General features: G+C 48.2%; 1 protein-coding gene across 2 annotated transcripts in view; it reads left to right on the top strand.

The window, feature by feature from the left end:
- The window catches only part of NPLOC4 (NPL4 homolog, ubiquitin recognition factor), a 74,234-nt gene that overhangs the window by 6,622 nt on the left and 55,548 nt on the right, over positions 1 to 12,064 (top strand). For both annotated transcript variants that reach the window (XM_003274826.4, XM_030827473.1), the window contains exons 3-4: positions 5,164 to 5,276; positions 11,460 to 11,636. In XM_003274826.4, coding sequence (XP_003274874.1) covers positions 5,164 to 5,276; positions 11,460 to 11,636 — 290 coding nt within the window. The remainder of the gene's footprint in view (positions 1 to 5,163; positions 5,277 to 11,459; positions 11,637 to 12,064) is intronic.

Here is a 12,064-nt window from a genome sequence, read left to right on the forward strand (position 1 = left end):
TTTTTTTTTTTTTTTGAGACAGAGTTTCGCTTTTGTTGCCCAGGCTGGAGTGCGATGGTGCGATCTTGGCTCATTGCAACCTCTGCCTCCTGGCTTCAAGCAATTCTCCTGCCTCAGCCTCCTGAGTAGCTGGGATTACAGGCATACGCCACCAAGTCCGGCTAATTTTGTCTTTTTAATAGAGACTGAGTTTCACCATGTTGGTCAGGCTGGTCTTGAACTCCTGACCTCAGGTGATCCATCCACCTGCCTCGGCCTCCCAAAGTGCTGGGATTACAGGCGTGAGCCACTGCGTCCAGCCTCAAAACGGATTTCTGAGTTGACTTTTCATTTTTGTTCCCCACCATGCACCAATTTTTTTTTTTTTTTTTTGAGACGGCGTCTTTCTCTGTCACCCAGGCTAGAGTGCAGTAGTGCGATCTCGGCTCACTGCAAGCTCCACCTCCCAGGTTCATGCCATTCCCCTGCCTCAGCCTCCCGAGTAGCTAGGACTACAGGCGCCCACCACCACGCCCGGCTAATGTTTTTTGTATTTTTAGTAGAGATGGGGTTTCACTGTGTTAGGATGGTCTTGATCTCCTGACCTCGTGATCCGCCCGCCTCGGCCTCCCAATGTGCTGGGATTACAAGAGTGAGCCACCACACCTGGCTCTTTTTCTTTTTTTTTTAGAGATGAAGTCTTATTGTGTCGCCCAAGCTGGAGTGCAGTGGCATAATCTTGCCTCACTGCAACCTCTGCCTCCCGGGTTCAAGTGATTCTCTTGCCTCAGCCTCCCGAGTAGCTGGGACTACAGGTTCGTGTCACCATGCCCAGCTAATTTTTGTATTTTTAGTAGAGATGGGGTTTCACTATGTTGGCCAGTCTGGTCTCAAATTCCTGACCTCAGGTGATCCACCCGCCTCGGCCTCCCAAAGTGCTGGGATTACAGGTGTGATCCACCCTCGCCCAGTCCATTTTAAAATTAATATTATTATTATTTTTGCCTAGGTTGGAGTACACTGGCACAGTCACAGCTCACTGCAGCCTTGACTTCCCGTGCTCAAACGATCCTCCCACGTCAGCCTCCTAGCTAATTTCTTAATTTTTTGGTAGAGATGGGGTTTTACCATGTTGTCTAGGCTGGTCTTGATTTTCTTAAGTGATCCTCCCCGCTCTGTCTCCCAGATGCTGGGATTCCAGGCGGGAGCTGCGGTGCCCAGTCCTGTTGAGCATTTGAAGCTGTCGTTCCACCCTCTTCTTGTCTTCATTGATCTCTGGCTGTCAGCAGTGTGACTCTGGTGTGCCTCACAGTGGTGTTCTTTGTATCCTAACTTGAGAGAGTTTGCTGAACTTCCTGGATTTGTTATTTGATGTTTTTCATTAAATTTTGGGGTTTTGGCCACTCTAAGTATTTTTCTGTTATATCTTCATTCTTTTCTTTCTTTTTTTTTTTGAGATGGAGTCTCGCTCTGTTGCCCAGGCTGGAGTGCAGTGGCGTGATCTTGGCTGACTGCAACCTCCGCCTCCCGGGTTCAAGCAGTTTTCCTGCCTCAGCCTCCTGAGTAACTGAGATTACAGGCATGTGCCAGCACACCTGGTGAATTTTTTTTTTTTTTTTTTGAGATGAAGTCTCACTTTGTCGCTCAGGCTGGAGTGCAGTGGCACAATCTCTGCCCACTGCAACTTCCACCTCCCAGGTTCAAGTGATTCTCCTGTTTCAGCCTCCTGAGTAGCTGGGATTACAGGGGTGCACCACCACACCTGTCTAATTTTTGTATTTTTAGTAGAGATGGGATTTCACCATGTTGGCCAGGCTGGTCTCAAACTCCTGACCTCAGGTGATCTGCCCAACTCAACCTCCCAAAGTGTTGGGATTACAGGCTTGAACCTCTGCACCCAACCCTCATTTTTTTCTAGTGAGAAGCATATAATGCTGTACCATGGGTTCCTAAGGCTCTTTTTTGTTTTTTTTTTTCCCAAATCTCTGCCTTCAGATTATATAGCTGTTATTTTTATTGATTCATTTATGTTTTTCTTTTTAGAGTTGGTTGGATTCTCACTTTGTCACTCAGGCTGGAGTGCAGTGGTGTGATCATATCTCATTGTAGCCTTGAACTTCTGGGCTCAAGCAGTGCTCCCACCTCAGCCTCCCGAGTTGCTGGGACCACAAGCTATTCACCTATGTTTAGGTTGACTCTTCTGCTCTCTCCCTTCTTCTGATAAGCCCATTCAGTGAATTTTTTATTTCTGTTTTTGTGTTTTTCAGTTCTAGAATTTCCATTTGATTGTTCTTTTATGATTTGTTTCTTTACCGAGATTCACATTCCTTTTATTTGGGTACATCTACTCTGATGGCCCCTCAGTGTAGAGCTCTTGCTCTGGCCCCTTGCCTGGGCTCAGACACAGATGCATACCTGCCTGCTGGATGGCTTCACTGCAGTGTGTCTGGTTGTCACCTCCGATCTCAGTGTCAAGTGGAGGTCCTGATTTTCCCTCTAGTCGTCTTCTTTTTTTAGCCTTTCCTTTCATGGTTCCTGCACAGGTGTTACCTCCACATAGTTTCTCAATCTAGAATTCTCAGCTTTACTCTGACCTCCCTCCTTTCATTCCGTTCCTGCCCCTGGTCCTGCTTGGGCCCGGCAATGACCACCGCTGGAAGGTGTGCTCTTGCCTTCATCCCCACCATCCTGTCCCATCTCATCCCGTGTCAGCCCGTCTCTCTTGTGTCTAGGATTGGCACTCTAGCTTCCTCTTCAGTGTGGTGTTGAGAAACAGGGATTTTATGGATGATGATTCCCCCTGCCTTTCGTCTGTGTGGCTTCCCATGGCCCTGTCTGCCTCTCCAGCCTCATCTCGTTTCATCTTCCTTATTGTTTATTGGGCTCAGGCCTCCGTGTTTCCAACGCCCTTCCTGCCTCCTGGTCTTTGTGCTTGCTCCTGCTCCCTGTGGCCTTTTCTGCCAGCTCGCGTGTGGCAGGCTTCCCCACCGCTAGGTGGGCCCTGCTCAGTTGAACTTCTTCAGAGAGACTTCTAGCCTCCCATCTGAGGTTTCTTTTCCTTTTCTGTCATAGTGCTTATTTCGACCTTTGTTGACTTTGTCTCCCCCATTTGTTGGTAAACTGCTTGACAGCAGGCACCTTGTCTTTTTTTTCTTTTTTCTTTTTTTGAGATGGAGTCTTGTTCTGTTGCCCAGGCTAGAGTGCAATGGCGTGATCGCGTCTCACTGCAGCTCCGCCTCCCAGGTTGAAGTGATTCTCCTGTCTCAGCCCACCGACTAGCTGGAACTGTAGGCGTGCACCACCATGCCTGGCTAATTTTTGTTTTTTTTTTTTTTTTTTTTTTTTTTGAGACGGAGTTTCACTCTTGTCGCCCAGGCTGGAGTGCGATGGTGCGATCTTGGCTCACTGCAACCTCCACCTTCTGGTTTCAAGCAATTCTCTTGCCTCAGCCTTCTGAGTAGCTGGGATAACAAGCATCTGCTACCACGCCCAGCTAATTTTTGTATTTTAGTAGAGACGGGGTTTCGTCAAGTTGGCCAGGCTGGTCTCGATCTCCTGACCTCGTGATCTGCCCGCCTCGGCCTCCCAAAGTGCTGGGATTACAGGCGTGAGTCACTGCGCCTGGCCTAATTTTTGTATTTTTAGGAGAGATGGGGTTTCACCATGTTGGTCAGGCTGGTCTTGAACTCCTGACTTGAGGTGATCCACCTGCCTCGGCCTCCCGAAGTGCTGGGATTACAGACATGAGCCACCACGCCCGGCCAGAAACCTTGTCTTTTCTAGTTCATTTTTGTGGTCTGGACACCCAGAATGGAGCTGAGCACATAGAACTGCTTAATACTTGTTGAAGGAATGAGTGAATATTCCCAGCATCTAGCAAAGTGCCCTGCATTTTATGATTGAATTAGTGGCACCATTCTGTGTTAGGTTTCAGAATTGGAATTGGGTTTTTTTTTTTTTTTTTTGAGACAGAGTTTTGCTTTTTTTTTTTTTTTTTTTTTGAAACAAAGTCTTACTGTGTCGCCCAGGCCGGAATGCAGTGGCATGATCTCGGCTCACTGCAGCCTCCACCTCCCAGGCCCAAGCAGTTCCACCTCAGCCTCCCGGGTAGCTGGGATTACAGGTGTGCGCCACCATGCCTGGCTAATTTTTGTATTTTTAGTAGAGACGGTTTCATTATGTTGACCAGGCTGGTCTCGAACTCCTGGCCTCGTGATCCACCCACCTCAGCCTCCCATAGTGCTGAGATTACAGGTGTGAGCCTCCACACCCAGCCAGAGTTTTGCTCTTGTTGCCCAAGCTGGAGTGGAATAGCGCGATCTCGGCTCCCTGCAACCTCTGCCTCCCAGCTTCAAGTGATTCTCCTGCTTCAGCCTCCCGAGTAGCTGGGATTACAGGCATGTGCCACCATGCCTGGCTAATTTTGTAGTTTTAGTAGAGATGGGGATTCACCATGTTGGTCAGGCTGGTCTCCTAACCTCAGGTGATCCTCCCACCTCATCCTCCCAAAGTGCTGGGATTACAGGCATGAGCCACTGCGCCTGGCCTGGAATTGCATTTTTACAATTGAATTCAAAAGTAGAAATTGAACTTTTCAAACATAGCCATTGGCCGTGCATGGTGGCTTATGCCTGTAATCCCAGCACTTTGGGAGGCCGAGGTGGGCGGATCACCTGAGGTCAGGAGTTTGAGACCACCCTGGCCAACATGGCAAAACCCCCCTCTACTAAAAATACAAAAATCAGCTGGGCGTGGTGGCAGGCGCCTGTAATCCCAGCTACTTGGGAGGCTGAGGCAGGAGAATCACTGGAACCTGGGAGGTGGAGGTTGCAGTAAGCCAAGATCGTGCCACTGTACTCCAGCCTGGGCGACAGAGCGAGACTCTGTTTGAAAACAAAACAAGGATAGCCATTAACTCTTGTTTGCTTCAAAGTCTTAAATGTGTTGCAAAGTTTGATCATTGACAAGACCTTTGCTTTTTTGGCCATTTTATTCATTTTAATTGACACCTTTGTGAGCAGTACGAATTTCTTTAAAAGAGCAAAATAGCAAGAGGAATTTGGTAAATGATGGGCACTTTCCAAATTTGGTGAATACTCTTCTAGTAATGTCTGGTGTGTGTACGGTATATGTAGTGATACTTAAGCATTTCATTAAATTTCTGTTCTTTGGGCCTTGTTTTAGGTTGCAAAGGAGTTTGGCTTCCAAAATAATGGCTTCTCGGTTTACATCAATAGAAACAAGACCGGAGAGATAACAGCCTCCTCCAACAAATCCCTCAACTTGCTAAAAATCAAGTAAGTGTCCTCTGAGGAGGAAGCAGGGAATGGGGGAAATGAGGTCCCCATGATGTGCCCGAGGTTGCTGAGTTTTATCCTCTTTCCTCTTCACACGACTCATTATGGTCTTATCAACTGACCAGAATACACATGACCGTATTGCTTGCCAGGGATTCAGTAATTATCCTGAATCTGCAGTTACTATTGAGCAGATTTGATTGACTTTGCAGAATTCTGGAATTTGTGTCACTGAGGAGAAGGTTATCGTCTCTGTCCATGTACGGCGTGGAGTGAGCTGCATACCAGCTGCTTGTCTGGAGTGAAAGACGTGGAACGCAGCTGTGTGCCGGGAAATCGTGTTAGCCCTGCTGGCTTGGGTAGGAGTGCCGGCAGTACAGTGGCCATGCCACCCTGTAGAGTTGGTCATTCAGGACCTTCAGGACTCAGAGACCGCTTAGCACAGCCTGGCTACTGCCTGTTTTTGTAAAGTGTTGTTGGAACACAGCCAGGTCGCGTTGTTGGTGCCAGTTTTCATGTTACAAGAGCAGAGTTTAGTTGTGATAGACCGTGAGGCCTGCAAAGCTGAAAGTATTGACTGGCCCTTCACAGAACACGTGTGCTGGCTCCCATCGAGACCGTCTGGGCACTTGCTCACATGTACCTTAGATCAGTTCAGTCCTTAAGGAGCGAGTGGTCAGTTTTCCTCTCGACGCTGCAGGTTGCATGTGCTGTGGCCACTGGCTCAGTGGTGGGCCTGGGACCTGCTGGCAGTTGGCTGTGAGCCTGTTTACCAGCCAGAGTGATAGGCTGGTTTTACACTTGGTCACTTTTAGATTCACAAATTAATATATCTAGGGACACAGTATGCAATCGTAGCATTCATTTGTTCTTAACAAAGATTTATTGGGCACCTACTGTTTGCCAACCCCTGTGATGAGGTGAAACGAAACCTCTTGTTGATGTTCATTTCCAGAGTGACCCTGGTTCATCCTTCCTTTGAGATTGTGAGGGGTTTTGCATCTTGATATTTTTCTTTTTCTTTTCTTTTCTTTCCTTCCTTCCTTTTCTTTCTTTCTTGAAGGGTTTTGCATCTTGATAATTCCTTCCTTCCTTCCTTTCCTTCCTTTCTTTTCCTTTTCCTTTTCCTTTCTTTCCTTTTCTTGAGACAGAATCTCACCATGTCACCCAGGCTGGAGTGCAGTGGTGCGATGATAGCTCACTGCAGCCTCTGGGCTCAAGTGATCCTTCAGCCTCAGCCTCCCGAGTAGCCGGGACTACAGGCACATTTTTCACTTTTAAATCAAATCTAGCTGGTAATTTTTTAAAAAAAGTTTAAATCTGGAACACGTAACCATTATCTAAATGTGAAGAGAATGACTGAGTGCACACGCTCTGTCCCAGCCAGAGGAACTCTCAGCTCAACCAGGCTTGTGTCCCACTGCTCTTGCCCTCCTTCCTTCTCTCCTGTTGCTTGGCCTTTTTTTTCTCCCTCTCCTTTTTAATTATTAAACAAAATGCGTACTGAACACCTCAGAGAACAGTGTATGCCTTGATGGATGAACCTTATGTGTCACCATTGCAAGCACCAAGCAGGTCTGGGGATAAGGCATTGGCAGCCACTGCAGAAGCTTCCCTAACGGTATCTGCTGTTCTGGCTTCTGTAGTAATCACGGGTTTGCATTTTTTTATTCCTTTTTTTTTTTTTTTTTTTGAGACAGAGTCTCGCTCTGTCGCCCAGGCTGGAGTGCAATGACGTGATCCCAGCTCACTGCAACCTCTGCCTTCCAGGTTCAAGCATTTGTCCTGCCTCAGCCTCCTGAGTAGCTGGGACTATAGGCTCGTGCCACCATGCCTGCCTAATTTTTTAATTTTATGTAGAGATGGGGTTTCACTATGTTGGCCAAGCTGGTCTCGAATTCCTAACCTCGTGATCCACCCGCCTTGGCGTTCCAAAGTGCTGGGATTACAGGTGTGAGCCACCGTGCCTGGCTTTTTATTCTTTCATTACTTGAGTGTCTATCCCTAGACGCTGCCAGTTAGTCTTGCTTTTTAAGGAAATTTGTATGTCTTACTTCTTGTAATCTTCAGGTTCCCCTTTCCTCTCTTTCCTTTTCTTGAGATTTATCTGTTGAGGAACTTGGTCCATTGACCTGTAGGGTTTCCCACCTCTGAGGTCTTGCTGATTTCACATTCACAAGACCCTCCAGCATGACCCTCTGTGTCCTGGATTTCCTGCTGATCCAAAGCGGTAAACAGAGGCCTGACAGACTCAGGCCGTTCCCTCAGCAGGACCATGGGGTGCTGTACACCCACCTTTTTTTTTTTTTTTTTTTTTTTTTTTTTTTTGAGATGGAGTCTCAATCTGTTGCCCAGGCTGGAGTGCAGTGGCGCAATCTCAGCTCACTGCAACCTCTGCCTCCCAGGTTCAAGCGATTCTCCTGCCTCAGCCTCCTGAGTAGCTGGCATTACAGGTGCCCACCACCATTCCCAGGTAATTTTTGTATTTTTAGCAGAGACAGGGTTTCACCATGTTAGCCAGGCTGGTCTCAATCTCTTAACCTCAAGTGATTCACCCGCCTCAGCCTCCCAAAGTGTTGGCATTACAGACGTGAGCCACCGCGCCTGGCACCTTGCCTCTTTTCTTTTCTTTTCTTTTCTTTTTCTTGAGACAGAGTTTCATTCTTGTTGCCCAGGCTGGAGTGCAGTGGCATGATCTCAGCTCACTGCAACCTCCGCCCCACTGGGTTCAAGCGATTCTCCTGACTCAGCCTCCAGAGTAGCTGGGACTACAGACACCTGCCACCACGCCCGGCTAATTTTTTGTATTTTTAGTAGAGACGGGGTTTCACCGTGTTAGCCAGGATGGTCTCAATCTCCTGACCTCATGATCCTCCTGCCTCGGCCTCCCAACGTGCTGGGATTACAGGTGTGAGCCACCGTGCCCGGCCCGTGTGTTACTCTTCTACATTTGGTTTTTTGGTTCTTATGACAGGTTATATTTGACCAGACTTGGTCTTGGGGAATCCTGAAGGATCCAGATTTAGCAGCTTTTCTTTTCTTTTCGTTTCTATTTTTTTTTGAGATGGAGTCTTGCTATGTCTCCCAGGCTGGAGTGCAGTGGTGTGATCTCGGCTCACTGCAAGCTCCGCCTCCTGGGTTCACACCATTCTTCTGCCTCAGCCTCCTGAGTAGCTGGGATTACAGGTGCCCGCCACCACCCCTGGCTAATTTTTTTTTGTATTTTTAGCAGAGACAAGGTTTCACTGTGTTAGCCAGGATGGTCTCAATCTCCTGACCTCATGATCCTCCCACCTCGGCCTCCCAAAGTGCTGGGATTACAGGTGTGAGCCACCGTGCCCGGCCCAGATTTAGCAGCTTTTCTACAGAGAAGGTTTGCATTTGCTTTTGTTGGCACAGGGGAGTGTGATGGACCTGCAACTCCTTTGAGTTAATTTCTGTCTTTGGGCTTTCTGAACCAAATGGCATCATTCCTGGTCCTGCTCCAGATGCATGGCCCAGCAGGCCTTTAGTTACAGAGTCTCAGAGGTAACTTTGTTGGTGTTTTTTGCTGTGTACTGGATAGAGGCAGATGGGATTCCTCCTTGGTTCGTATTTTTAGCTGGTGGGTTTTTCACAGGTGTTCAGGCATCCTTTGGTTATCTGCATTTATGTGGAAGTTTCAGACTCAGTCGCCCCCTCTGGGCAGGGAAGCTCAAGTTCTTGTCTCCCAGTGCCCAGCAAACCGCTGTAGGCCCAAAGCTGTGAGTGAATTACTGAGAGTGGCCTTGGCCCCGCTAGCAGCTCTGAGTTCTGTGTCGCTGGCTGCTGTCTGAGTGCACTGCTGGGTTTGTCCCTTGGGGATTTCCTCTACTTTCTTTAGAGCTCAGCAATTGATTTAGAGTATATTTGTTAAAATTGATCTAGTGTGTAAGTCAAGTTTTTTATATTAGTAGTTAGAGGGTGTTTAGGAATATGTAATCTGCTATTAGAAACAGACGTCTCGGCTGGACGCGGTGGCTCACGACTGTAATCCTAGCACTTTGGGAGGCCGAGGCAGGTGGATCACCTGAGGTCAGGAGTTCAAGACCAGCCTGTCCAACATGGAGAAACCTCGTCTCTACTAAAAATATAAAAAGTATCTGGGCGTGGTGGCACATGCCTGTAATCCCAGCTACTTGGGAGGCTGAGGCAGGAGAATCGCTTAAACCCATGAGATGCAGGTTCCAGTGAGCCAAGATCATGCCACTGCACTCCAGCCTGGGTGACAGAGCAAGACTCTGTCTCAAAAAAAAAAAAAAAAAGAAAGAAACAGACGTCTCTGATGTGGTAATGTTCAGTAATGTTCATCACCCCCAAATGAGGGAAGAAGAAGAGGAGGAAAGAAATTAGTTGAAGAGCTGCACCTGAGCCCCAGTGTCTGCGTGTCCTTGAGGGCCTGCACTTTGGCCTCTGCTCTTCCTTCACCATGTTGGTTTGGAGCTGTGGATCCTGCCCTCTCAGTCAGTCTCCTGTGTGTGTATCTTGTTGGCAGCAGTTAAATACCTGTCAGAGGACATGCTGCAGCCTTTCTTCCAAGGCTGGCCTGGAGGGTTAGTGTTGGCAGCCATCTCTGGTCACTTGGGACCCCAGGCGGCTTCTGTGGACTGTGAGTGGAGATGCCTGTGGGCCTCTGAGGTCAGCAGTTTGCCATGCCAGGCAAGCCTGGCACCAAGTTGGCAGCGTGACTCTGACCAAGGGAAGAACACACTTCAGACTGAAAGTGATAGAAAACCAAATGTGACTTGTGGCAGCCTTTTTGGAAAGCAGTACGTCAGCAGCTTCAGAGACAAGAAGAAACCCTTAAGTCTGACTCCTGGGAGTTTGCCCTTTAGAAGGAAAACCACAGGGATGTCTGTCCGTGGGCCTTTTTGGGTGGTGTCGATGGTGGCAGAAACTGGCAGACGGTGTGCATACTTGTCATTGTGGGAGTGGCTGAGGGGGTGGTTAAGCAGCCTCACTGGGGAATTGAGGCAGCCATTGTCATAGCAATTAGACATGGACCCCTTATATTTGGAGGATTTTTTTTTTTTTTTTTTTGAGTCTCGCTCTGTCACCCAGGCTGGAGTGCAGTGGTGCGATCTCAGCTCACTGCAAGCTCCGCCTCCCGGGTTCACGCCATTCTCCTGCCTCAGCCTCTCTGAGTAGCTGGGACTACAGGCGCCCGCCACCACGCCCAGCTAATTTTTTGTATTTTTAGTAGAGACGGGGTTTCACCGTGATCTCGATCTCCTGACCTCGTGATCCGCCCGCCTCGGCCTCCCAAAGTGCTGGGATTACAAGCATGAGCCACCGTGCCTGGCCTATTTGGAGGATTTTGTAAGGGGTTGTTGAAGTAGAAAAGTATGTCTCTGGTAATCCCACTTGTTTTTTTTTTTTTTTGAGATTGAGTCTCGCTCTGTCTCCAGGCTGGAGTGCAGTGGTGCGATCTTGGCTTACTGTAACCTCCACCTCCTGGGTTCAAGTGATTCTCCTACCTCAGCCTCCCGAGTAGCTGGGACTACTGGCGTGCGCCACCATGCCCAGCTAATTTTTTTATATTTTTAATAGAGACGGGGTTTTACCCTGTTGGTCAGCATGGTCTCAATCTCTTGACCTCGTGATCCGTCTGCCTCAGCCTCCCAAAGTGCTGGGATTACAGGCATGAGCCACTGAGCCTGGCCAGTCACACTTTTTAAAAGCAGTGACAGCTCCTATGTGTGTCTGTGCTTATGTGTGTATGTGAATGCCGAGAAAGCAGTGGAGATACATGCAACCAGCACATGCAGGGTTGGGGGAGGAGAGAGCCTCCCAGAGGCCAGAGGAATGGCTGAGGGAGGTGGGGGCCAAGCAGAGGGTGAGAGGCGGGAGGAGAAGCCCTGAAGCCCAGCAGGTCCATTGTGGCTGTGTGTGCAAGCAAAATCATCTGGGTGTATGGAGGCTTCACAGACTTTAAGGTAAAGTTGTAAGAGAAATTAAATTCCAGAGAAGCTGCATACTGGTCTTTATAATGCCAGGAAACATAGGGGAGATGTTAGAAGAGAATTCTCGTCTTAAAAATTAGAAACCTCATTATTTATGCCTCCAGGGGTGGTTGGCATTTGCTTTTTGCAGATATCCGAGTTGGGCTTCCATGAAGCTCAGGTGGTAAGGGAAGGCATCGGCCTCCGTTTGTCATTTGAACAGGCATGGCGATTTGTTGTTCCTGTTTCCCTCGAGCCTTGCTGGGCCCTCATCTGAAATGGAGACGTCAGCTCCACCGGGCTTCAAGGTCTTTGGCGCTCCCAGCGTGGTGGAGGATGAGATTGATCAGTACCTCAGCAAACAGGACGGGAAGATTTACAGAAGCCGAGACCCACAGCTGTAAGTGATCCATGAGATTCCAGGGTCCTACATGTGGTGAGCTTAATGGGTGAATAAAGGGAAATATTTATAACATGTCCTGTTTTAATAAGTATCTGATGAAGAAATGTAAGTCTTGAGTTTTACTGTCTTCAGATTAAACTTCAAGTTATCTTGTTAGCTTTTTATCAGTTGTGGTTTTTTTTTGTTTTTTTTTTAGCTTTTTATCAGTTTCAACCTCAAAATATGTTCCCATAAAAAGTTTTGAAGCATTTGGGTACAAAGAGACCGGAAAGGTATTGGGGGAGTTAGGGGCCTCACACCAAGTCTTTACTGTGATGTCCCCTGGAGATGCTGACTCCCGTGCAGAGTGGGGTGTTAATCAGCAGCCGCAGGGGAGGGAGGAGGGAAGGGACAGGTGGTTGTGTGTGTGCATCCGTGTGAGGTAC

The sequence above is a fragment of the Nomascus leucogenys genome, chromosome 14 (assembly GCF_006542625.1).
Source record: "Nomascus leucogenys isolate Asia chromosome 14, Asia_NLE_v1, whole genome shotgun sequence".
NCBI classification, from domain to species: domain Eukaryota; kingdom Metazoa; phylum Chordata; class Mammalia; order Primates; family Hylobatidae; genus Nomascus; species Nomascus leucogenys.